This window comes from Protomyctophum parallelum, assembly GCF_964188405.1.
Source record: "Protomyctophum parallelum genome assembly, chromosome: 9".
NCBI classification, from domain to species: Eukaryota; Metazoa; Chordata; class Actinopteri; order Myctophiformes; family Myctophidae; genus Protomyctophum; species Protomyctophum parallelum.
In genome coordinates, this window is record NC_139706.1 from 30,608,738 (window position 1) to 30,636,571 (window position 27,834).

Here is a 27,834-nt window from a genome sequence, read left to right on the forward strand (position 1 = left end):
CCTGGTGCTGGGAGTCTGGTGCAACACACAGGTCCTGGGCCTGGTGAGAGCAGGAGGGGCCCGGACAGGAGTCAACCCACAAAGCCTAGTCCTTCCACGCGCCAGAATCTGGTTCTCCCAGGCCCAGCAGAGTATTTCCGGAGCAACGGATTGTGTGGCCTTGCTCATTCCCTGATGGACTGATCGAGGGTAGCTACTGGGACGTAAGTCGGGATTTGATCACCCTCTTGTAAACAAGTGTAATGCTTTATTGGGTCGTCACAGTTAACAGTCTTTGTATTGAGTTGTGCTTGAAATGTACTGTAATTCTGCAAACTGTTAATAAATATTTCAATCAATCAATCAATCAACCCCAGCTGGGTCACCTGAGTGAGGGGTATGATGTTGGTAGACCTGAAACCCCGACCTCAGGATACATAACTTAGGATACGTCCCAGGTGCATCCATGCGATGTATTTTTTGTTACAAGGCATTTTGTTCCAAAAATCCATCTGTTGGTGGCGTTATAACAGGCTAATGTGAAAAGGGTGGGATTATATTCCTCAGCCTAGTGGAAAGTGTGTGAAAATGTTCACATAAATTGCTCTGCGTTCTAGGCCTCTAGCCTAGGGAGTGTGCATGCAACGTTTCACACAGATTGGTGCAGTTATAGGTAAAATTTTGAAAATGTGCCTTACGGTGGTGCTATAACAGGCCATTCTGGAAAATTTGTGTGCAAAGTTTGGCATCGACCTGCCGGAGATTAGCCGTACGGACGGACACACGGACAGTGTGCTTCCCATGCCTTCGGTTGGTGGAGACAAAAACACCAGTCCATTCCTATGCCAATGTTGAAATGCACTGTCCATCACCGATGGGGGGACCCACTTTCTTTATTTTACTGTGCAGCTAACTTGCTTGCCACCTTGGATTGTTGCAGTTTAGAGCAGTTGTTCCCGGGGGTCCTCAGCTAAATCACTGATAGATAGGAACCAAATTAAAGCTTACAGTTCTAGTCAAAAATGTCAAAAATGGACCCAATGGATGAGAGTTATGGCCTGGTGGTCCAAACTGGAAATTAAATTAAAAAGATTGAGAACCGCTTAGTTTAGACTTGAGGACCATATTAGAAATAAATGTTTCATTATCCATCAACTTTAGTGTAATCTGAGAACCCATCGTGTAAAGTATATGCTAATGCAGAACAATGCATTATTAAGTCTAACTTCCCATTTGATCTGACTTTTTGAGACAAAAATAAACAATAGCTGGCTATTTTCTCTATTTCCCCTGGCAATTTAGCCCTAGATGATTATGACTGTGATATTATAGGCCTACATAGCCTAACTAGTAGGCTACAATCTTTAGTATTTCAGGAATAAAGTAAAAAATAAAAGAAACGTCCTGATATAAAATAAACTCCTATACAGTAGTCATTGATTTTTTTTGACAAATTCTAATGTCAGATCCACCCCGTTCTCTCGTTTTGCACATTAACTTTTTGCTCCACCCATGAAGCCGAAAATACATAATCGACCGATTTATTTTTTGTCCCCACGCAAGTTTTCGGTGATTTGCGGCGGCGAGGCAGACAAACAGGCATTCCTCTCTCTCCACCGAGACACACAGGGGACGGCTCTCCATTTGAAACAGTAGTCGGCGCGCTGACCCAGGAGGCGAGCGTCTGTCTCACTGAGCTGCCTGCCTGCGTGTGAGATCAGGGATTGGGATACTTACCGAGGCGAGGGACACACAGAGAGAGGGATAGAGCTCATTCCACAACACTACAGTCATCCATGGCTCTGTGCAACGGAGATAGCAAGGTCAGTTGAGAACCAGCTTACTACGACATGGACACGTCTGTGTGCGGGGTGTGTAGCGCCGCTAAACGGGGTGACTTGATTTTAGGACTCACTCCGTCACTCGAGTGCCGGGTGGTGTTGTAGTCTAGTCTCCCCCGGTTCATGATGGCCTGTGTGGGGGAAAGTTACAGAGTACCGTGCACCAGCACCATCCTTGCGTGCCTGTTGCAGTGTCCCGTTAACATGTTGCTGCTGGCAGGAGATGGCTGCTGCACCGGGGCCGTGTCGTGGCAATGATCAGTGGTACGGTGGTACCATCGTTTTACTTCACTTTGAATGTTCGCACAACTGACGATGGGTCGATGAGAGCCGCTGTCTTGTCTTACAGCGCCTCGTGGATTGTAGCATGGCTCGGCTAGCTTAGCAGCACTGCCATCACACATCACAGCACTGGCAGCTAACAAGCTAATGCTAAACACGGCTACACATCTAGAATAAAGAACTTGGGATTCGTCAGTGATGTCACAAGAAGGCGTCAGTGAACCTTTTGACTTGACAGAAAATTGCTATACGCAATTTCATGTATTTCATGAAAAGTATACTACCGGTAGCCACTTTAACTCTGGTGTCACAATGTTGTGCTTGCCATTTTAGTTGAAAATGAAAAACATAATAATATTAGAAATATATTATGTTTATAATAACAGTGTTTATACACGTTTTGTTTGAGCAGATCTACACGATCTACTCTGGCTATTTTCGATTTATTATTATTATTATTATTATTATTACATGTGTTTGTAGGTAAAGGGCCCATGACAAACGTCCTTGTTTGTGACATCACAGACCTATCCTAGGTATCCATTGTATCTTTATTCTAACACTAATGGCACTAAAAGCTAACTTAGCTTGCTACGCGCCTAGCTAGACAAGACAACCAACAGGATGTCAAGGCACCTGATTTAAACTCATGATACTCGAACTTAGACTGTCAGCTGCTGGCTGGTCATGTCACATAGTTTTGATTTATTTATGTAGGTTATCTCACCAGCCGATGTCTGGCACTACATTGACTAAAATGTCTTACTGGCTGTATCAAATCAAATCAGAAAAGTGAACCATTCATTGAAATAATTTGATTGTGACTATTCCACCTGACAGCAGCGTTGATATTGATCTACGTCCAGTAGGTGTACAATACAACACTGTCTTGTGGTGACAGTCAGTGAATCACAGGCGACGTTTCATTTACATTTTATTTATGTTGGGTACAAAACACCTTCAATCTCAAGCAAAGAGAAAAGATGCCATGTCTTATGTTTCTTAGTATCAACAGAAGTGTTTTTCTCAAAACAAGTAGGTGCATAATATAGCGTCCCTGGCCTATGTATGTACTCTAAAGACCCGCTCTCATTCCTCTTACAAAGACTGTCTGTGAAAAGTTACCCTCTGCTAGGTCAGCTGGAGTGCTATACAAGTCAGCCTCTCTAACCCTATGTGACTTTATGGAAAGTTAATGTCATCACGACATGTGATTGTAGTGAGTGGCTGAATGGATGCAGCACGTTTCACACAAGTCTGCTACTCAGTATTGACTGAGCTCACAATCACATGTCCATAATTGTGTTAGGTCAAGCCGAAACGTCAGTTAGAACTCATCATTCCATTGAGTCACATTCCTCATGGTGGTGAGGTGAGGCCAAGGTGGAGGGTTGGTATAATGGAAGCAAGCGCTGAACCCACCATCACAAATTGTACATGTCCTAACATAGTCGTTACAGTGTGATGTGTTTGAACAACTGTGTAAGAGTAATTTGCACATGGCATTGCAGTTTACATTTTTTGTGATTCATTTAATTCAGATGCATTGCATATATTTCGTAAACATGTAGCATGTACCAAGCGTTGAGGTGTACAGTTAAATGCTTGAAAAACAGTGTTGTTTACACTGAAAATAGTCAATCTACAAGCTCATGCCGCAATGCACTACAACTGGCTTTGGGATGACTTTTGGTGGAGGATAGACTTTTCATCCCTCAGACATTATTTCATCTAGAGTCTGTCCTGTATGTATGGGGTGCATACGTTGGTTAGACATACAGTACCTACAGTCATTAGTCCGACAAACCTGTGCTGCAGGTTCAAAATCATCTGTGCTGGGCGTTACAAATCACCCGTGCCTCCTGTCCCGACATGCGTGGTGGGTTAAAACTAATCTGTGCTGCGGGTTCAAAATCACCTGTGGCTTCCTGTGAGGTTAGGGTTTGGGGAGGGTGTCTCACTCGGGTGTGTCTGACTGTAGTGTTGGTAAGGTATGTCTAACTGCTCTGGAGGACACACCTACAACACCAGACATTCACATCATACGGTCTAGTTATGCTTCCCATCTAAAAAACGAATGCAATGCAATACACAGTATGTATAGAGCAATGAAAGAGCTGCATCTTCCATTATTTACAACTCATACAAGCAACAAGTAAATCTGTAGAAGAAAGCGGAGATCCGGGCACACTTAATAGTTAAAAAGGAGGAAACCTTTATTAAACCAACATGTTTCGACTTATACCGGTCTTCATCAGGGCTGATTTTAAAAATATATGAAAGAAATATATCATGGAATCTGCTTTTTGATTACGGCTAACGCATACATGGATGATACACTGTTTAAGTTCTAGTAATCAGCATCGCAAGACCGCTCACTATGGGAGTTGGCGCCCCCTGGCGTAAACACAGAAGCATTCAAATAAACTCACAGACTTTTAGGCTGGGACACACAGCGCAACGAAGTCTCCCTCACGGATTAGTATCTGATTTATTTCGGTACCGCAGAAACTGCTTTTCCCAGAGGCTTCGAGAAGAAGAAAGTCGGTAAGTCCGCTTTCTTTGACTGAGTTAACACTAACTTGGGGGTAATTTAGTCCGTTTAGTGGCTCACGGCCCTAGCTGGTTTCTTTATTACCTGTGTGACGGTCTGTAAACGTGGCTGGCAACAGCCAGTTTTTTGCTTCCACACAAACCTTCGCTGACCTAAGGGTCTCGAACGTGTGAAGGGCCAGAAACGGTACACAACCCTTCCTTGGCTTCCACACGTGTTGCGGCGTTAGCGGTGGCTATTAATAGCCCGCTCTAGCCACACACTTACGTCCCGCGGCTTTTCCAAGCCTGCGACGGCAACTTGAGCAGCATATTATTCTGTTTAAGCTTCCACGCTGTGTGACGGTCTGATAAGGCTATCATTAGCTTTCTCTCAGCTTCCACACATACGTCCCGCGGCTTTCACAAGCCCGCGACGGCGTGGCTCTCGAACGTGTGAACGTGTGAAGGGCTAGGAACGGTGCAACCCTTTGTTAGCCTCCACACGTGCACCGGCCGACACCGCTGCAGCTCCGACGGCTCCAGCTGCTCCAGCTGAACCGCAGCTCCACTATGACAACACTGACATAGTCGATCTGTTCAAGAAGGCTACAGTCCGCTGTGGTCTGGTCTGGCCGGCCAGTCTTGAACCTCCGGTGGCTAAAGACACCCTATGCGAACAGTTTCGCAAGAGGATTCATGGCAACCCAGTGAAGTCCCAGACCAAGGCTGAGATCCCCCTCGATGACGGGTTCCTGAAATCCCTCATGGTGTCTTGGGGACGGCCTCACTCAGTTTCCACCTCCCTGAGCGGAGGCATGAAGCTTCTTGACTGCGCAGGACAACGGGAGGCAGGCCTCGAGGCCATGCCTCCAATGGACAAGTCCTTCGCCGGCTGGCTCATGGGTATCAACCCCAACGTTTTCCACGAGGACCCGGACTTCTCCTTGCCTGCGGACAAGGATGACTCCAAACTTAATAAGGCTGCCTACAAGTGCGCCTCAACTGCGGCCAGAGCACTGAACGCCACGACCCTTCTGCAGGGGTCAGCGTCTCATGTCCTCCTGGAGGCGGGTGATGAGCCTACCCCCGAACACATGGCTGAGTTGAGACGCCTGCACCTTGAGCTCCTCCGTCTCACTCAGGCCCAGGCGGAGATGGTGGGCGGAACCATGGCGAGACTTCTGGTCCTCGAGAGGGCCAGGTGGCTGGAGCTGTCCCCCAAAGTGGGACGTACTCCTTTGAAACAGAGTCTCCACTTCGACACTCTTCGCGTCCATGCTCGAGGAGATGCGCTCCCGCGACGGACAAACAAAGACTGACACGGAAGTCATCGGCGCTTGTCTCCCGGCGTCTGGAGTATGGCCCAAGCAGGCTCAAGCCTACAGGCCGACCTACGAGTGCACCAAGGACAGGGACGATCGTTCCAGGTCCAGGAGGAGCACCTTCGAGGTCCCCGACGCTCAGAGGGCTCCGTCAGCGGCGGCCTCATCTTCCTGCCCACCTCGCGGCCGCAAGAGGGTCGACAGGCCCAGGCGCCCCTCGGCTTCTCCGGCCGGCGGCCCCCGCAATGGGGCCAGGGAAGGAGAGCCACCCGGCGGGAAGGCGGAATAACCACCACGGGGAGACATCGGACACTGTCTCCCCCACCCTTCCCCGAGTTTCTCTGAAGCGCAGCATAGTGGCCACGGGCCTCATGCCGGACGCTCTTGGTGTAGACGGAAAGAGGACTTGTTTTTTGAAAATAAATGTCTCTCCAGTGTTTTCTGTGCCACCACTTTTCTCAATAAAGCAGTGTTCTCTACTGAAAACCGGTCTTTTGAATCGTCACTTGAAACTCAAGGGAATGGGCCAGCAGCCCGGGCCTCGAAGGGGCCCGTGGCTGTCGGCCGAAGTGCAAGTGTAGCTGCCGTGGGCACAGCACCAGAGCCCCAGGTCCATATTGCAGGACAGAGGCCCCAGGCCCAGGTTCTGACCGTAAGGGGCGCCGCTCTACCACAAAAAGGTTCGGAGCTGGCTTCAACCCCTCTGGCGCTGTGTCTACAGGAGTGGAATCGTTGTGGTGTTCATACTTGGATGTTGAACACCATCTCGAAGGGTTACAAACTACAGTTTGCCAGAAGACCTCCCTATTGTGGGAGCGTTCTGCTCTCGCAAGCGGGTGGTCAGGCAGCCGAGGTTCTCCAGGACGAGATAACGTCTCTGTTGGATAAGAAGGCTATACGTGTGGTGTCCATGGAGCAGAGCAACACCGGGTTTACTCCCGCTACTTTCTCGTGGAAAAGAAAGGGGGGGGGCATGTGGCCCATTCTAGACCTACGTGCTCTGAACGGCTATTTGAAAGTGTTTCACTTCAAAATGCTCACGAGCAAGGCTCTGCTGCGCATGATGCGTTGAGGGGACTGGTATACAACTCTCGATCTCAGAGACGCGTATTTCCACATTCCCGTCTACCCACCACACAGAAAATTCCTGCGGTTCGTCTTCAAGGGACAGATATACGAATATCTGGTCCTTCCGATCGGACTGTCACTAAGTCCAAGGACTTTTGTGGAGTGTACACAGACGATGTGCTATATCAACAAGCAGGGGGGCCTACGGTCCACCAAACTGCATGCGCTAGCACACAGACTGACGTTATGGTGCGTCGAGCACCTTCTTTCGTTCAGGGCCTCCCACGTTCCGGGACTCCAGAACACGGGGGCGGATCTGTTGTCCAGGGGCCGATACCTCTAGGCGGCTTGGTCACTGCACAAAACAGTGGCCAGGCAGATGTGGGAGAGGTTCGGCGAGCCACGAGTGGATCTGTTTGCGTCGGAAGAGAACAGCAAGGGTCCTCTGTTCTTCTCCATAGCAGGGACGGCTCCGCTAGGTTTGGATGCCTTGGCGCACCGTTGGCCCCAGGGCCCACTTTACGCATTTCCCCCGTTGTCTCTCATCCTTCCCACGCTGGAGAGGGTGAGGACACGGCGCCTGTCAGTGATCTTAGTGGCCCCAGGGTGGGGCTCTTGGAGGTCGGACATAGTCCCTCTCTTGCACGGTCGGCCCTGGCAGCTTCCGTTGTGCAGGGACCTATTGACCCAGGCGGGAGGGGAGATATTCCACCCACGGCCGGAAGATCTAGGCCTCTGGGTTTAGCCCGTGAGAGGTTGAATCTTGGCGCGGAGGGTCTTCCCCAGAGCGTCATCGACACTATTCAGTGTGCGAGGGCGCAGTCGACCAGGGATGCTTATGATATGAGGTGGTGGTTGTTTGAAGACTGGTGTTCACCAGCTCAAGTTATGCCATTTCAAGCACCAGTAAGGGTCGTTCTGTCGTTCCTCCAGGACCTCTTGGACAAAGGCAGAGCCTTTAGTACTGTCAAGGTGTATCTGGCTGCTATCTCAGCCTGCCACAGCGGGTTTGAGGACAAGACGGTGGGCCAGCTCCCGCTGGTGCGCCAGTTCATGAAGGGGGCTAGCCACCTTCATCCGGTGACCAAGTCTCTGGTCCCCTCGTGGGACCTTGCTTTGGTTTTGGACTCTCTGTCCCGGCCACCGTTTGAGCCCTTGGAGGGGTTGAGTATGAAGCTATTGTCGCTGAAGACAGCGTTATTATTAGCTTTGGTGACCGCTAAAAGGGTCAGTGATATCCATGTTTTGTCCACAAGTGCGGAATGCATGAGGTTCAATGGGGATGCAAGGGTGGTCATGAAGACCAATCCGGCATTTTACCTAAGAACCGCCTAGCTGCCCCGGTTCCGATGGACTTGGCGGCGTTCTGTCCGCCCCCCCTTTGCCTCTGAGGAGGATAGGAGGAGGCATAACCTCTGTCCGGTGAGGGCATTGAGGTTGTATTTGGACAGGACTGAGGTGACGAGGAAGACTACACAACTGTTTGTCTCCTGGGATCCCAAGACTGTGGGACTGCCTATCTCAAAGGTTAGGCTTTCCCAGTGGATCGTGGAGGCTATAGAGCGGGCCTACTCTGGTAGGGATATGGTGCCTCCCGTAGGGTTGAGGGCACATTCCACGAGAGGTATGGCATCATCCTGGTTACTAGATGCTGATTACTAGAACTAGGGGTTACGTATGTAACCAAAGTTCTATAACAGCGAGTAAGACCGCTCACCAGGATTCCCTTCTTGATTGCTTGAGAAGAGAACAATTGTTATCGAATGGAGACGTAGACGTTGAGGCACGGTTATAAGGTGCACCCGGCGGGCGGGGTTGTCAACGTCATCAAGTCTAAAGTCCCAGCCTAAAAGTCTGTGAGTTTATTTGAATGCTTCTGTGTTTACGCCAGGGGGCGCCAACTCCCATAGTGAGCGGTCTTGCTCGCTGTTATAGAACTTTGGTTACATACGTAACCCCTAGGTTTCTTACTGTATCTGTAAACCTGAAATTGCGTGCATGCGTCGGACCCGTGCACACACGCATGCACGCAATTATTTATATATATATATATATATATATATATAATTTGTTTTTTGCTGTCTTTTGTGGTTATTTGCCTTTGTTTTGGCCTATTCACGGCCACCTACTAAAATCATACTGTGGTGGCTAGTCATGATTGTGTGGTGGCCTGCCACACAATATGCATATGGGGAAACACTGGTACTAGAGTAAAGCTGGACAATGCTTCATTTTTTTCCTTTTGTTAAATACATTGTGTGTGTGTGTGTGTGTGTGTGTCCACAGCTGGACATCAGCAGCACGGAGCAGAATGGGTCATGTGAGGGGGCCGTGGTGATCTTAGACGCTGGGGCTCAGTATGGGAAGGTGATTGACCGACGGGTACGGGAGCTATGTGTACGCTCGGAGATCCTGCCCTTAGAGACTCCTGCCTTCGCCATCAAAGAACAGGGCTTCAGGTGAGAGTGGAAGTCGTATATATTGTCACTATCAGGCACAAACCATGTATGTCTTGTCAATTGTGTTTTATTATTATTACCAGCTACTGTGTAAGCACAGCTGGTCAATGTTCTCTCTGCAGTGCTTTCATGCCCACTTGCTTTAGTTGAAACCTATGTTTCTCATTTGCTATACTGACAACCTATCGTCCTGATTGGCTGCCTCGTCTCTAGGCAACCACACACTTTTTGCCTCTAGCTGGCCTCAGCCATGGGATATGAGGCAGCAACTGGTAATTGTCATTCTTGTTTTCGTTGTTGTTTTTACTATTTTCTGGAAATGGAACAAAATAACCTGCATTTCAATGGATCCAATGTAGTTATTTTGTCACTACTACTTTTCGTTGGTGGAAAATGTATAGAACCATTAAACCATAGACTGACGGTATCGGAAAAGTATCGGATCGGCCCTTATTTGGGCATATTGGGTCATATCGGTATCGGCAAATATGCCAGTCGAACCACCGATCCGACACACGGGTAAGGGGTTGACACTTGACACTATGGCAGGTAAATATAATGTTGGGGCATGTGGAGTTTGCTTTTGAGTTGCCCAAACTGCAAGTGCATATTTGAGTGAGGAGTCTGCTATAAACACAACACAAGATAGCTAGATGGCTATAAACACAACACAAGATAAATAGCTAGTTAGCTATAAACACTATTCCCGGTTAGTGGACTTCAAAATAAGATTTTTTATTTCTTTTTTCCTTTTTATCTATATATTATTCTCTGGTATCGGTATCGGCTAACTCAGAAATTGAGGTATCGGGCTCGGATATGAAAAAAGTGTATCTGGACCTGCTTTTTCATACGGTGGTAACTGTCACAGTTTTTCCCATCATTATTATTATATGGCAAATGTGTCCGTCTCATTTTGCTTTGCATAATTGTGGAAGTAAAATCAGCACAATTGCATTGGCCACTATTTTGTTTTTTTGTCATTTATTTGTAATGAGGACTTTTCCTGATTTTTATCTCCTCATAGTGTTTACATGATAACACATTTGATTAAACGAAACAATATGTTCCTAGCTGTTAAACCAAATTCATCATATGGAATGCTGTTAAAGTTCTTCAATGAGTCATCTAGTGTTAAATTTTAACATTAATTTTCTTTTGCCTGCTGTGGCCATCAATAAAAATAATACAGCATTAAAACAGCCTTGAAATAAATTCAATACTCCTTTCTTGTCTTTGGCCTCAGGCGTTCAGAAGAGGCCAATAGAAATTTTGTTTATCTTGTGTGAGAGCAGACCTCCATTTTGGAGACCCCATCAATCTTCTTTTTTTTTACTGGTTTCTTTATTGGTGTTTGTGCACATGACTGACAGAGCACACAGGAGCCCACCGGAAATCTAAAGATATGCACCTGCCATATGTTTTTATCATAATGTGATACCACACTGTCAGTGAGTCATTGGATGCTGCCACACATGTGACTGTAGTGTGTGCATATGGACGACTTGCACTTGGTGATTATATAGAGAACAAGCTGGACAGTGGACAATGTGTTGTGAGTCAGCTCATTGAGGTTTAGTACCCAACCCAACATTGCCTGGGTTATTGTGTGGGTGAAAGAGGGTTTCACTCTTCCTCTCTGGGTTATTGTGCGGGTGAAATACCCCCCCTTCCCCTCCCCCCAACCCCCAAATAAGGGCCGACTCTTTACTTCCAATTGTGTTTCAGGCTATATGCTCTTTTCACTCCTTTTCTTCCATCTCTTTACTCTCAACTCTCCACTCAGAGCGATCATCATTTCTGGAGGTCCTGCCTCCGTTTATGCAGAAGATGCCCCCAGGTTTGACCCAGCCATATTCACTATCGGGAAGCCTGTCCTAGGAATCTGCTATGGCATGCAGGTACAAACACATCGCATCATTTTTAAAAACCCTTATTTTATCAAGGGAGTCGTTGAGAGCATATATACCTGTCGTTGCAAATGTCTGCATGGGGTAATTGAAGGGAGAATTTCAGGGGTTTTACATTTTTCATACGCTCACAACCTGGAAGCTGCCCAATCGCTCAGTCTGTTACTGTTCTTTGTCACTGAGAAGATATACGTGAACTCTTTGAAGTACCTAGCTTTGGTCAGTTCAGTTGTTTTAGGGAGGGGAGTCTTTACATGTTTACATCTCCAGAGAGGTTATCTTTTTCCATTCAGCCAAAGAAATCTGAACGGGCGACCCTGTAGTTACAAGCCGGTATGTCTCAATATCCAGCAGTCACAGATCTGAGTGTGTGAGTGCTGAGTGTATCGTCTGTCTGTTTCCAGATGATGAATAAAGTGTTCGGTGGCACGGTACACAGGAAGAGTGTGAGGGAGGATGGTGTATTCAACATTGGACTGGACAACACCTGCTCTCTCTTCAGGTACAACGGTGATCAATGTAGATTATATGAAAATAAAGTACTTAACTTTCATGTCTGTCCTAAAGTATTTTCTGTTAAATGTGTCCTTATTGTATATGTCTTTTTCTTCTTCTCCTTCCGCCAAAAATAGCAGTTTTAGCTGAACCGTGCAGTGGTTTTTCGCGAAATGTGGCAATATGGTAGAGGGCCATGCCAAACTGAGGATGCGAAGCCCACGACCATTGGTCAAAGGGTGGCGCTATACTGTAGCACTGAATTGAAAATGCAAACTTTGAACGCGCATTGCTCATGAACCGTTTGACCGTCGGCTCACATATCAGTAAACTGGTACAGCTGGCCGACCATCTCACTTGTAAACAAACACACTCCATGCGTGTAGCATAGCTACCGTCCCTAGCTACCGTCACGCTCTGATTGGTTCAGAAACTTCAAAGCGGTGTTTCAACTTGAAACTGTCTGAAACTTCAAAATAAAATGTCCACCATTTCCGTTTCACTACGCCTTTAAGCAACTAGTCGACTATTCAACTAGTCGACTAGTAAATCCACTAGTCGACCTTGTTGGTACTAGTTGATGAGAAAAAGGCCTCAAGATCAACTATTATTTAAAAAAAATTACATAATAGGCATGCCTAGTTAAACAACCACTAGTGAAAGCCCCCCTCCCCCCACACACACGCAGTCTGTCTGAAATAGAAACCCACACTATTCTTGCTCTCACTCTCACACAAATAGAACCTCCACAGGAATAAATTATCACATTAAACCCACCCACTTGTCTGACCTCCTTTAGACTCACAAGCCAGTCTTTCTAAACGCTTTGCTGAACCAGAGACTGGGGACAATTTCCCAGCTTGCTGTGTTACAAACAAATTGGAAAGAAAAACCCTCTTCAGGGCGATCCCTGATATTGGACCGGTGACAGATGTGTAGGATTGGTGGTAAGTCCCTGTGACATACTAGCATCATGTCCAAAGGGGTGTTCATCAAGCTGCCTCACTCTACAGAAACAGGAGATGGGCTCCTGCCCTATGGGCCTCATGACTCGCCAAGGCTTACATGCATGTGTGTGTGTGTGTGTGTGTGTGTGTGTGTGTGGTTCATCCAGAGGTCTGCAGAAAGAGGAGCTGGTGCTGTTGACCCATGGAGACAGTGTGGACAAGGTGGCTGATGGCTTCAAGGTGGTGGCCCAGTCGGGGAGCATCATTGCTGGTAAGACCCAGCCTGGGTAATGAAAGGTGTATCTATAATCTAAGATTATGGTCCACAATATATTTAGTTTTAAGTCAGTAAATGTAATGGCTTTGAAGTTGCAATAAACATTGTTTAATGTTTTTGTTATTAAATGATCCCCTCACCGGCTCTGATTTCTTTCTTTTTTTTAACCACAAGGTATTGCCAATGAGCAGAAGAAGCTGTATGGAACACAGTTTCACCCAGAAGTAGATCTGACGGAGAGGGGAATGGAGATGCTGCGCAACTTCCTGTTTGAGATTGCGGGCTGCACCAGCAACTTCACTGTACAGAACCGCCAGGAGTCCTGCATCGCGGAGATCAAGGAGAAAGTAGACAAGTCTAAAGTACTGGTGAGGAGGAATTTGTATGTGTCAAAAGTATGCAGTCCAAGTACTTGTTAGTAAGCCACCAAACCAAGATATGTACATATCATTGTTGTCGGGCAGAAAAGTCTTGTGTTTTTTTTGTAAATCAAACCCTACTTGATCATACTACAGCATTCCCGTAGAACATACTAAAGCATTTCGAGCTTGCGGATCTGCTACATTTGCTGTTTTTCAATTTAAATCCTGAAAAGTAACAGTTCTGGACACACAGTAGGTTTCCACCCGACAGATGATATAGTTATATGCGTGTGACAAACTGACATCATCATCATACCCGGAAGTTATGAGTGTCAAGAAACTACTTTCTGGCCTTGACACCCTCATTTGCGACTGACTTTCTGCATGCTCATACCCTCTATATAAACCAAGGTGCATAAGGTTAGGCACAGAGGTGATAGCACTTTGGTTCAACGAAAGCCAAATAAGAAGAAAGATGTGGGTGTTATGAATGCAGGAAGCAGCAGTGGTGTGTGTGTGTATTGGTGCCGGGGGGGAGGGGGGAGAGATTAAGTGGAGCAAATTAATTAAACTCAAATTGAAAATCCTTCTCTGTTGGCTGAAAGGAGTTGATCCAGTCCCTGAGCTTCTCCAAACTGGGCTTCCTCTCATGGGAGGAGGGGGAAAGGAAAGGAATGGGTATATAATTTGGTGTCCTCTCCTAGTCAGAAATGATTTTCATTTTCAAATGATGTCCATATTTCTTGTATGTTAGCGTATTGGGTGATATAATTTTTGTATATTCCATTAAGAGGAATATAATATATTTCTATCAACATTACTGTGTATCTGTGTAAGAAGACAGAAATAGCCAGGACTCAGAAAAGATTAATCCGTCCATGCGTTCTTCATGATTACAGAAATATCACTGGGTGGATTTATCACCTGAAAGTTTGAATTTCAAAAAAAGTGCAATTTGATCATTCTAAAGCCCTGTTCAGATAAAAAAAAGCTGTAAATAAAAAAAAAGCAAAACTCATTTCCACGCAGCTTTTGTTTGAGAAAGTGGGCGTGTACAAGGTACCTGTCACTCAAGCTGCCTGGACTGGCTTTGAGGAGGAAGAACACACAGGCAGTTTTTTAGCAGATGCGCATTTCTCAATCCCCCCCGTCCTCAGTGCTCATGCCCCCCCCCCCCCCCACTCCGCTCTCCTCTCCCCCAGGCCACGAGCGAAACCCTCCGGGTATTATGTAATGTTAATGTTGATTTAGCAAGAGCATACCGTAGAAATACAATTGTATATATCCAGCACATTAGCAATTAAAACAGCTTATGTTTACGTGCGGTTTCCGGACATTCAGACTGATTCAATCCCCGGAGAAGGGAGCCCCTATCTCGGCGCTGTCTGTCTGTCACTGACCCTCCTCGGCTGGCTATATGTGAGGGTCCGGGGTGGTCCTCCACCACCCCCCCCGGACCCTCACAGTTTACACTACAGCATCAGCACATTTATGGTGTGAAACATTGTGCCAACTAGTAGGCTAGGCATACTTTAATTACTTAATAAATAATCAATATCACCGGAACGGAGTCCTGTGTGTGTGTGTGTGTGTGTGTGTGTGTGTGTGTGTGTGTGTGTGCGTGTGTGTGTGTGTGTGTGTGTGTGTGTGTGTGTGTGTGTGTGTGTGTGTGTGTGTGTGTGTGTGTGTGTGTGTGTGTGTGTGTGTGTGTGCATGAGTGAGAGAGAGATATCGTTTACTTAACATTAATAGTTAATAGGGCCAGTATATACGGTATATGGCATATATATATATATATATATATACACACGTGCCATTATATCGCTCTCACACACACACACACACACATGACGACCGGCACATGAGCGCAGCGCGCTGAGAGTGGCCGCCTCTCAGCGCTCATGAAGAGGGGAGAAGCAGCCCGGGCTGCAGGATCAATTCTCCCCAGAAAAAGTGACAATCCAGTGGGAACACAACCTGTTTTCACCGCTTCGACAACTTGTTTCTCATATAAACTTTCATTTCTATCGATAAAATCTGCTATGGTCTTGCCAAATATCCATTCATATTTCATATACAGCCCATATTTAAAAAGTTTATTTTTTAATTCAGAGATTCGGGCCGCACAGCTTTCGGAGAGGCAAATGGTTTTGTGAAATGATCTCAACTCCGCCTCCTCAAACCACGCTGTGCTCTGATTGGCTACACGCAGCTTTTAAAAGCTCCAGCTTTTCAAAGCTGCTTTAAAGTTGAGTTTTGGGGAGAAAAAAAGAAAGCAAAAAAAAAAAAGCTGTTCATTCCAAGCTTCAAAACGCAAAAGCTGCTCTGCATAGAGATAACATGGGACCACGAAGCTAAAGCAGAAGCTAGCTTGTGCAATGTGAATGGGGCTTTAGAAGATGTAACAAATGGACATATGCTTTGATAAATGGTTGATCGTAATGTCAAATATATTGTGTATTGTAGTCAATGGACTACAATACACAATATGCTCACCTGTGATTCTGATGTCGCGGACAGGTGCTGTTGAGTGGCGGTGTGGACTCCACGGTGTGCACAGCACTTCTGAACAAGGCTCTGAACCCGGACCAGGTGATAGCGGTTCACATCGATAACGGCTTCATGAGGAAGAGAGAGAGCCAGAGTGTGGAAGAGGCCCTCACCAAGCTGGGAATCAAAGTCAAAGGTAAATGGAGCATAGGCTATTTTTGAATAGAGCTTAAAGACCTAGTAGTGAAATGAAAAATACAGGCATTTTATTTTGAAGTTTCACTCTGAAAATGAAAGCTGTGTTTTTTTTAACCAATCAGAAAGTCGCATCCCTCCAGGCTATAGGACGTATCTCTGTGTCTGCATGCACGCACATGCAGAGTGTTTGTTTACAAAGTGATAGAGAGACAGCAAAGTTCATGGCTTATTTCTAACCTATAATGTTTTCAGATACATATTTTAGCATGCTGATTAAGTTTTAAATGAGTTGACACAAGGAAATAATTAAAATTGTCTTTATGGACTTTGATATAAAAATTCACAAAAATGAAAAACTTCCCATTGTTTTGGCATCCATTGTTAGGTATTCCCATATGATGACTACGGATATGGTCTAAATGTGTGAAAAACTTATTTTTCATTCTTTAAGTGGATATTTGAGCTCTATTCTTATTTATTCAGTTCTAAGTTAAATATTTTCAAATAATAACTTTAATCAAATGTTTCTCGAATTGGTTTGCAAATGTTTTCAAAAATTGGTAATCGGTGTTTTGGCATTGGTCCCAGAACTCTGGCATCGTTAATGCTCTAATATCGACACGGTCACAATAGAGCCCAAGATGCCTGTTGCGTCTCAATGAACGTTTGCTCTGTATATCGGACATCATTTGACTTTCTTTGAGTCATGATTTTTAACCACTTTCAACCTGGAATCCCTATTTTGGTCACCCCATTGTTGACAGAATCTTTTCTTGAATTTACAGATTGGGAATTTCTGAAAGAAACACCAAAAGGGATTTAGTGATTAAGTTTAGTCTGTTTGTTAGCTTTATGTTAAAATAGAATGGAAACTTCAATTTCATCAAATACATTTTATTTTTTAAATTTATTTGAAAATGTTGCACTTTTTGATCAAATATTGTTTATAACATTGGTAACCGGTCATCTAGGAAAATTTGGATTGGCATTGGACGGACCCAATAATCTGGCATGGGTCTCTAGTGATGTGCTTTCTGCATGCTTTTTGTCTGATCCGTTTTGACCTCTGTGCTCTCTAAACATCTTTCCAGTGGTGAATGCAGCCCATACTTTCTACAATGGAACGACAACCCTGCCAATCTCAGAGGAGGACAGAACACCAAGGAAGCGAATCAGCAAGACGCTCAACATGACCACATACCCTGAAGAGAAGAGGAAGATCATTGGAGACACCTTCGTCAAGGTGGGATTAGCTACTTTTACCTGCTTATGTCTGGTTGTTGTTGTTGTTGTTGTTTTATCACTCGTATTTCCCACTTAATCTGTTTATCACACCTTACTTTTTGATTGACGTCCTGTATTGCCTAACTGTATTGCTTCCTGGTTTGTGCTAATTGACATCGCCAGGTGGCCAATGAGGTGATAGGAGAGTTGAACCTGAAGCCTGAAGACGTCCTCCTGGCCCAGGGTACTCTTAGGCCTGATCTTATTGAGAGTGCCTCACACCTCGCCAGTGGCAAGGCTGAGCTCATCAAAACGCACCACAATGACACCGAGCTCATCCGCAAGCTCAGAGATGAGGTAACGCATGCAAGCAAAGCATATACACCAGAAATGGCTCAACAAAGTTCTCTCAAATCCAGCATACATTTGGATGTATTCAAAGAGCCAGACTAGTACAAGCTCACAGATTGTAGATTGACTATTATTTAAAGAACATTCAAAATACTATTTGAAGCGCTCGGGGCGCTCAGGGCGCTGTGGGTGCTGGCGGCGTGTGTTGGCGAAAGGGCCTTTCTGTGTGGAGTTTGCATGTTCTCCCCGTGTTCCCTAGGGTAGGTACCCTCACAAAAACATGCAGTAATCCTGGTCTCTAAACTGCCTCCCCCTGGCCAGCCGGGGCGCCTGATAGAGGGGAATGGAAATGGTTGGAATAACGTGTTCCTTCCACGCGCTACGTCCAACCAGGGAAACTCCCCCCTGTCAGGTGTAAAGGAGCAACTTGGACACTCGGGCATGAAGGAAGCATGAGTTCAAGTCCGTTGCTCTCCCCAGGTTGGCGGAGGGTGTGTAGAGCCCAGGATCACATTAGATAATTGACACAGGGGAATAATGGGTTACAAAATCGTGGGATAAAATTTATAAAAAACTATTATTTTTGTTAACCTATAATGACATGACCAAAGGGGGTTGCACAGTAACTAGGGTTTGCATTTCTGATCCAACTCCTTTCCCATCTTGCAGGGAAAAGTAATCGAGCCACTGAAGGACTTCCACAAAGACGAGGTCCGAGCGCTGGGGAGAGAGCTGGGTCTGCCAGAGGAGATCGTCAGTCGACACCCTTTTCCTGGTTAGTACTGTAGTGCACTCTTCAATGTGACCCAACGGTTGAGATTCTTCAAATGGGATGTTTGATATATCACGGTGCTTTGCAAACAATATCCTTTCCCTGCCTACCTTGTGTAGGTCCTGGTCTGGCTATAAGGGTGATCTGTGCAGATGAGCCCTACATCTGTAAGGACTTTGCTGAGACCAACAACATCCTCAAAATCATCACAGACTTCTCTGCCAGTGTCAAAAAGGTCAGAATACAGGGCACCGCTGCCAAGTGTGTTGGCCACGACATAGTTGGCTCATGTTCGGCTGGAGACCTGTACTTTGCACATTACCTTCTCCCTCTCTGTGGTGACACAGAAATATATTTTATTCCATAGCTGTCGGTTGTCCGATGGAACGATGATGTGCATGATGCATGTTGTTAGTCTGTAGTCAATTGATTTGTGACAATTAAGCATTAACTGCACAGAAGCACTACTCCATAAAAGTTTATTTTCTGAAGTATGGTAGCTCACGTAAGTATCATTTGCATAGATTCAGTCTCATACATCAACTCTATATTCCTCTCCTTAATGCATTTAATCTCTTTCCCTCCCTACAGCCCCATGTGTTGCTGCAGAGAGTCAGGTCATGTATATCAGACGAGGAAGAGGAGAAACTCATGTCAATCACCAGCCTTCATTCACTCAACGCCTTCCTACTGCCCATCAAAACTGTCGGAGTCCAGGTAGCCCAAATGAACAAAGACAATCAGTTATTCCCATCTCTGTAAATTAGTCAGTTCATCAGTTAAGATGTCATTAACTGCTAGTCAGTCTGATGATAGGCTCTCTGCCTACCTATGTATACGTCTGGTGAGATCAAAACAAAATGTTGCAGATCAAACTGGTTGGAGTTGGAAAAAAAACTGCATTGCTTAACCAATGCTAAGACATTCAGGAGGTCCTTCATATTGATACATTATCAGAAATGTTTCCAAAGCCGGGCTTGGGTAAGTTAGAGATTGTTTCCTCCGCTGTTCTAGCCACTACATTGAATTTAGATCTCCTCAGAGTGGTAGGCGAAGATCTCTGATCCTGTTTACGCAAGACTGATGAAACGTGCTAATGTTCCTTAACCCATTTAGGCCTGACCTCCAATATTAAAAAAACATATTCTAAATCCTCCAGTTTTCTGAAATAAATATTTTCACGATAAATAAAATAGCATTTTTCAATAGCTAAATTAAAAATGGGTTAAATCCAATCAATTGATGCATAAATACATAGATCCGTCGAGACGAGTGTCTGTTCATCCGCACACACTATTTACAGTATACGATAAAGCAAAGATGGTTTTAATAATGGCCAGCTTTCACTTTGAAGATTGTGAGAACATATGTTCAAAGTAAGCAAATGGCTACTCGGAGGGAAGGAATAATTAAAGTTGGCCTTGAGACAACTAAACTAGAAAACTAAAGTGAATTAAATCAGCCCAGACCAGCTTAGCAGTCAGCTGTGTTTGTGTGTGGAGTGTTTTGCTCAGTTTGACGTCTGCTAAGGTATGGGCAGAAACAGATGTTTGTCTCCATCGTCTTCATAAGCATAGTTTAGTGGTAAACCACCACACCAACACACCCACTGACCCTGGCACCTCCTCCCTTCTCCACTTCAATTCCATTCTTTCTTCCTGTCTACCAAAAAGCTTTAAAGTACTTTTTTACTTAAGTAACGGTAGCAATACTGTTTCATTCAAAATCTGTCAAACTAAAAATATAGTAAATACGTTTCTGTAATCTAAATCTACAAAGGAACTTGTAACTAAAGTTTTCAATTAATTGTAGTGGAGTAGAAATGATTTGCAGTGTTGAAAAATGGGCATACTCAAGTATCTCAAAATTGCGCTTGAGTACTGTACTTTACTACTTTCCCTCCTTTTTTTTCCTCCACTCCTTTAACTTGTGTGGAAATGTGGTTTATTTTATTGCATCAGTGCTGCTCAGTCACAGATCATTTAAATTAGTGAGCTTGACTTATACAGTACACTACAGACTACACTGTCCCACTATAGCTACAATAACAAGGATTCAGACTCACTCACCACAGCCAGACAGTGTCATCATAGTGGGTGTAGCTCTGTTACTTCCTGCTTAAATCTACAGTGCAAAATGTCCCCCAAACCTCAGACCTCGACGCAGCCAGGAGACTGTAGACAAATGCAGTAAATGTATACCTCTCAGGTGGAAGAAATTAGAATTACACCTGCAGTAGCCTACTAAGGAGCAATTGAACAGATAGAATGAAGCAGCACACAGAGAAACTCAATGGCACCGCCCTAGAGAAGGGAGAGGAATAAGGTGAATAGTACTACAGTAATCGCCGTCTTTGACGCCATGTGTCCCTTGCTCTTTAGGGAGACTGTCGGTCCTACAGTTATGTGTGTGGTATCACCTCCAAAGAGGATCCCCACTGGGAGTACCTCATGTTCCTCTCCAGACTCATCCCACGCATGTGCCACAGCATCAACAGGTAACACAATGCACAAACTCAACTGAGGATTGCTACTTTTTACATCTTTATGGATCTACATATGTGTATCTATCAGTCTATCTCTCTCTATATATATCTCTCTATTTCTATTACTGCCTTCAGTTCAAGTGAAGGCTGTGTCCAATTACAAGATGACAGAACAGTGTTGCGTTTGAATTGGTACTACACCTACAGTAACAGTACTGTACCAATGTGTAAGCACAAACATAACTGTCTCTCTCTCTCTCTCTCTTCCAGAGTTGTGTATGTGTTTGGCTCCCATGTGAAAGAGCCCCCCACAGACATTACGCCAACCTTCCTAACCACGGGCGTACTGAGCACACTCAGACAGGCTGACTTTGTAGCCCACTCTATCCTGAGAGAGTCTGGTAAGGAGTGTGTGTGTGTGAAATGTCTTAAAGTGGGGAGTGGGGACATGCCGAAGTTGAAACAGAAAGATGTGGTTTGTTCAATTGCGTGCAAAATGTAGGACGTAGGATGGTGTCGCACGCCGAGAATAGCCGATCCACATTGGGACGCGTTGTAGATGTTGGTTATGCTAAAGCTTATAATGAACAACATTAAGAAATCACCTTAAGCTCATAATATATCAAATCTGTGACATCTTTCATATTTTCTGCTATAGCTGACCAATGAAGCAGCGATGGTCTAAAATTCATTTGAATATAATCAAGTGCCTTCAATTTCATAATCTGGGAATAACTAATCTTTTCTTTGACATGATCTCCCTCTCCAGGCTACTCTGGTAAAATCAGCCAGATGCCCATCATCTTGACCCCCCTGCACTTTGACCGTGACCCCCTGCAGAAGCAGCCGTCCTGTCGGCGCTCCGTGGTGATCCGTACCTTCATCACCAGTGACTTCATGACGGGGATCCCTGCCACACCTGGTCAACACATCCCTGAAGAGGTACTACTACTGATGCTTTTTAGCCTCTCAACTGAACTGCCTTTAACATGCTGTGCATTAGCCTGCTGTCTGTTAGCCTTGCTGTGCATTAGCCTGCTGTCTGTTAGCCTTGCTGTGCATTAGCCTGCTGTCTGTTAGCCTTGCTGTGCATTAGCCTGCTGTCTGTTAGCCTTGCTGTGCATTAGCCTGCTGTCTGTTAGCCTTGCTGTGCATTAGTCTGTTTGCATTACCCTTCTGTAAGGAAGTCTGCTGTAGGGCTGGGTGCAATAACCGCAATACCGCCATACCGCCGGTATGTAACGCATACCGCGGTATCGGGTTCATTACCGCGGTTTAAAATAATAATAATTATGCAATGATTTTTTTTTTTTTAAATGAAATGAAAAGTGTATCATAATACACAGTGACGCTCAGTCAGTCTAATCATGCCAGCAACACAACACCAGAGGGAGTTCAAAAAACATGTGCAACCCAGATTCGGCACAAACAAGGATTGATTGATTGATTGATTAAAATATTTATTAACAGTTTGCAGAATTACACTACATTTCAAGCACAACTCAATACAAAGACTGTTAACTGTGAGTGGACACTTGTTTACAAGAGGGTCCACCTAAATTCATTTCACTCCTATGCCACAAAAATGTGGAACGCCCTACCAACTGTCATTAAGATGTAAATCCCTTGACTCCACCCACCCCTTTCCCCCCTCACTGTATACGTTTTCCCCCTTTTTACCTCCTTTATGATGATTTCCTGTTTTTGGCTTTATAGAAGTGCATAGTGTACAAAATGATATGATGAATTGAAAATGGTGGACCCTCTTGTAAACAAGTGTAATGCTTTATGGCAGGGGTATTCAATTAGATTAGGCCTCCTATGTGACACAGACAGAGTAGAAAAAAACGTGCCATTTTATCATGATTATTAGTGAGGACCTATTATATGAAGATAGGTTCAAAAGTGGTCCTTTAATGATTACCGTCATTATGGTAATCTCACAATTAATATCGCACACACCATACCTGTAACTTTTATTAGCCCTCTTATTATTCCCCCTTTTTTTTTTTTTATAACCGCCATACCGGCGGTATGGGGGCCGGCAATAACCGCGGTAATAAAAATCCCATACCGCCCCAGCCCTAGTCTGCTGTCTGTTAGCCTTGCTGTACATTAGCCTGCTGTCTGTTAGCCTTGCTGTACATTAGCCTGCTGTCTGTTAGCCTTGCTGTACATTAACCTGCTGTGTGTTAGCCTTGCTGTACATTAGCCTGTTTTCATTGCCCTTCTATACATTAGCCTGCTGTTTGTTAGCCTTGCTGTACATTAGCCTGCTGTGTGTTAGCCGTGTTTAGCCATATTGTATGTTAGCCTTGCTGTATATTAGCCTGTTTTCATTATCCTTCTGTACATTAGACTGCTGTCTGTTAGAAGTTCTGTACATTAGCCTGCTGTCTGTTAGACTTGCTGTACATTAGCCTGCTGTGTGTTAGCCTTGCTGTATATTAGCCTGCTGTGTATTAGCCATATTTAGCTATATTGTATGTTAGCCTTGGTGTATATTAGCATGTTTTCATTATCCTTCTGTACATTAGCCTGCTGTCTGTTAGCCTTTCTGTTCATTAGCCTGCTGTCTGTTAGCCTTGCTGTACATTAGCTTGCTGTTCGTTAGCCTTGCTGTATGTTAGCCTGCTGTTCGTTAGCCTTGCTGTACCTTAGCCTGCTGTTTGTTAGCCTTGCTGTACATTAGCCTGCTGTGTGTTAGCCTTGCTGTACATTAGCCTGCTGTGTGTTAGCTTTGCTGTATGTTAGCCTGCTGTGTGTTAGCTTTGCTGTATGTTAGCCTGCTGTTCGTTAGCCTTGCTGTACCTTAGCCTGCTGTTCGTTAGCCTTGCTGTACCTTAGCCTGCTGTTCGTTAGCCTTGCTGTACCTTAGCCTGCTGTTCGTTAGCCTTGCTGTACCTTAGCCTGCTGTTTGTTAGCCTTGCTGTACATTAGCCTGCTGTGTGTTAGCTTTGCTGTATGTTAGCCTGCTGTTCGTTAGCCTTGCTGTACCTTAGCCTGCTGTTCGTTAGCCTTGCTGTACCTTAGCCTGCTGTTCGTTAGCCTTGCTGTACATTAGCCTGCTGTGTGTTAGCCTTGCTGTACATTAGCCTGCTGTCTGTTAGCCTTGCTGTACTTTAGCCTGCTGTGTGTTAACCTTTCTGTACGTTAGTCTGCTGTCTGTTAGCCTTGCTGTATATTAGCCTGCTGTCTGTTAGCCTTGCTGTATATTAGCCTGCTGTCTGTTAGCCTTGCTGTATATTAGCCTGCTGTCTGTTAGCCTTGCTGTACATTAGCCTGCTGTGTGTTAGCCTTGCTGTACATTAGCCTGTTTTCATTACCCTTCTGTACATTAGCCTGCTGTTCGTTAGCCATATTGTATGTTAGCCGTGCTGTACATTAGCCTGCTGTGTGTTAGCCTTGCTGTACATTAGCCTGCTGTCTGTTAGTCTTGCTGTACATTTGCCTGCTGTCTGTTAGACTTGCAGTTGCTGCACATTAGCCTGTTGTTCATTAGCCATATTTAGCCTTATTGTATGTTAAAGGACCACTTCACCACTTTTCAACCTATCTTCATATAATAGGTCCTCACTAATAATCATGATAAAATGGCACGATTCTTTTGTACTCAGTCTGTGTCTCATAGGAGGGCTGTGGGCAGTTTAGAAACAGTCTTCCAGTGACATCATCATTAGGCAGATTTCTTTTTAAATAAGATTTGTTTAAACAAAAATGTTTAGGTTTTCATTATCGTGAGAACGATGGCTTCCATTTTTGCATTGCAAGTTTTCAGGACTAGAAAGCCTGCAGTTTCTATTAGCTTGGATTCCCCATCGATGATGTCACTGGAAGAGTGGGAAGACGGTTTCTGAACTGCCCACAGCCCTCCTATGAGACACAGACGGAGTAGAAAAAAATTGCGCCATTTTTTCATGATTATTAGTGAGGACCTATTATATGAAGATAGGTTGAAAAGTGGTGAAGTGGTCCTTTAACCTTGCTGTACATTAGCCTGCTGTCTGTCAGGTTTACTGTATGTTAGCCTGCTGTATGATAGTCAACAGATGGTTGCAATCTGGTCCCAAGTTTAACTAAACGGTTGTGCTGTTTATCTGCTTCTGCAGGTGGTGCTAAAGATGGTAAGCGAAATAAAGAAAATCCCAGGGATCTCCAGAGTCATGTACGACCTAACATCCAAACCACCTGGCACCACGGAGTGGGAGTAGAACCTCAAGAGGACCACACACACACACACACACACACACACACACACACACACACACACACACACACACACACACACACACACACAGTCACCATAGATACCAGAGAGGGCTGGTGACCCCCTCTTCTCCTCTTACCTTTACCAGGTTGTCTTTCCTCCTTACTACTCCTAACTCACACACACACACAGTCTCTCCCCCCCCCCCCCCCCCCCCCCACCTTTCCTCTCTTGAACATTCCCATGGAAGGCGGGCAGTACTGTGACCAGCGGGCGCACCAGGCCGCTACTACTCTGCTTCCCCTCCATATTTATATATATTTTTTGGCAATTGGGTCTGATATTGTTATTGGTTATTGATGATAATATGACAATTCATTGTTATTATTTTTTTCTTCTCATTCATGCGTGACAATGGATTTCTTTCTTGTCTCTGGTGGAATAATTAACAGCTGCCTCTGGGTTTGAGGTCGGACATTTAAAGGAAAAAAAATAGAAAAACAAATGAAGGAAGGGGACTTTAGCGCACGTCGTGCCTCAGGTTGTGTTATGAGATGAATTCATTAAGAAAACTAAATGGAAAGATGTCAATGGAATGGCTTAAAAAAAAAAAAACTAAAACATCCGTCACTTTTTGCCTTTCTTTTTTTTCTGTCTCAACTTATATTTTTACTGTTATAGTTAAGGCTATTCTTAGCCTAAGACTGTTCTCCCATATATAAGATACAATACATATACGTGTTCATTTTCCTACTGTATACTGTGTTAAGCGTGGCAGGGTATACCTGTCCAAAAGTTAACTAAAGAGAAACTATATGACCAATTAAACTATTTTTTGATTTTTCTTTGCCAAATGTAGAATAAACTGTGTTGATATATCAGTGGTTTCTGATCTAGTCCAATCTGGAGTCATTGGCAGGTGTTGCTACAGTGGGCTGTGGTCGACCAGAGAATTACTTATTAACCACATGAACCCTAGTGTCCGTATTCTGGGGTCAACATAAGGCAAAAGTAGCACATCTATAAACTCACTAAATGCAACGTGTTGTGAGCTTGTAGATGTGCTATTGTGAAGATGGGGTAAGGAGGGGGGCCTAATATAGACACCTGGGGGACTCCGGACAACTAAGTATATAGGGTTTAAAAGTGGTTAAGTATCACAATGTGCAGGATAACCTCCAAAATGGTAGGTGACCTTTTGTGTGTGCCTGTTCTTTTTTCTTTCTTGAGTTATTTTAAATGTGAACTGATCTGGACTTAATGCTCGCCTCCTGAAAGGCTGATTATAGTTTGTTCCATATGCTGCAATATATATGCTTTTTATGAGAAACAAGAGGACTGACTTAAAAATGAACTAAATTCTTAACTAGAGTAGAGTTGATAACTGTTGAATGCATTTGTCATTTTCATTGCCATTTGGCTGCTCACGTGTTGTGTGGGAGCAACTTCTTTGCACATTCTTAATTTCTTTACCCATAAAGCCTTGATGCTTCATGACATAAAAGATAGTATATTCATTTTCAAGCATTTCTTGCCGTAGTGTGGTCCATTGAAAACGTATCTGTTATCACCTCCAAGAGACCAAACCAAAAGGGGTTTTGTTTGGGACACCAACAAAGGCATTGTTGGTGTATTTGCTGTTCAAGCACCCAGTAGGCCTATTTTCTAAACTCTGATCTCACTCCAGTAATTTAGTCCACAGCAGGTGCACTGCGGAATCTTGTGTTTTAGGCCCAAACCACACCAATGATTTGCCATGCAACTGCATTATCCCCAATGGCACTTGCAAGGAGTTGCATTGGTGTGACATGTCCTTAAAACTGTTTTTTGCAAGGCGTTAATGTGACTAGTTACATGATGTGGTTTGGCTCTAAATGTAACGCTTGGCGGTCCATTTAATTAGATTTGTACACTTGAGTTAGAAGAATGAACACTGAGGATTTTACTAGATAGTAGGTACAGTACTCAGGTTTAACTGAGTTTTGTAATGTTTCTTCAGCCACCACATGGATCTAGTAACATCTCTGACTGCGGTCTCATGGTCAATGGACGCTTAAATTTGCGTTCATGCTTCCTGAACATAATTGTCTCTCATCCGTTTCCTTCATGTCAGTGGCAAAATCACTCAAGTCAAAATCCAAACTGAAACTGTCCCCTTAATTTGTCTAGTGTACCCCCCCCCCCCCCCCCCTCTGTTTTGCCTGTGTATGTGACGATACATGTCTCCATAGAAAACGGCTTGAATATTAACAGACATTAAATGTTTTTGTTGGATTTGCAATATTGCGATAAGATTAAGTTATGCTATTATGTCTTTGTTATTTGTTCAAATAATGCTCATCCTCCTTAGTAATGTGCCTCAAACCAAGCCACCGCATGCAGTTTCAACTATGATGACATTTGTATAATGAAAAATTGAGCTTTAATAAAGAAGTCCACATTGAGATCATTGTCTGGTTTCTCTTTTCACCACAACAATGATGGTGAGGCTTTCATTTGATTAGCTTATCACCACTTAAGCCCTATATACTTGACAAATGCCAAAATCTACAAGAACACAATCTGTTGCAATAACTTGTGAGCTTGTAGATATATTTTCACTGCACTGGTCTGCTATATGCTATTTGAAA

At 44.5% G+C, this 27,834-nt stretch overlaps 1 protein-coding gene across 1 annotated transcript; it reads left to right on the forward strand.

Moving 5' to 3' along the window:
• The first annotated feature begins 1,549 nt into the window (after window positions 1-1,549).
• On the forward strand, window positions 1,550-27,650 carry gmps (guanine monophosphate synthase). Its single transcript, XM_083773061.1, has 16 exons — window positions 1,550-1,802; window positions 9,314-9,486; window positions 11,273-11,387; window positions 11,801-11,898; window positions 13,006-13,109; window positions 13,290-13,483; window positions 15,998-16,163; window positions 17,257-17,408; window positions 17,573-17,746; window positions 18,410-18,515; window positions 18,632-18,747; window positions 19,104-19,229; window positions 20,894-21,009; window positions 21,268-21,398; window positions 21,767-21,939; window positions 25,107-27,650. The coding sequence occupies exons 1-16, from the start codon at window positions 1,776-1,778 to the stop codon at window positions 25,206-25,208; spliced, it is 2,073 nt and encodes a 690-aa protein (XP_083629187.1). The 5' UTR covers window positions 1,550-1,775; the 3' UTR covers window positions 25,209-27,650.
• The last annotated feature ends 184 nt before the right edge of the window (window positions 27,651-27,834 follow it).

Coding starts and splice junctions, on each gene's coding strand:
- gmps (XM_083773061.1), top strand. CDS start 1,776: ATGGCTCTGTGCAACGGAGATAGCAAG. Junction 18,516..18,631: donor CAGTCGACACCCTTTTCCTG/GTTAGTACTGTA, acceptor TACCTTGTGTAG/GTCCTGGTCTGGCTATAAGG. Junction 21,010..21,267: donor ATGTGCCACAGCATCAACAG/GTAACACAATGC, acceptor TCTCTCTTCCAG/AGTTGTGTATGTGTTTGGCT.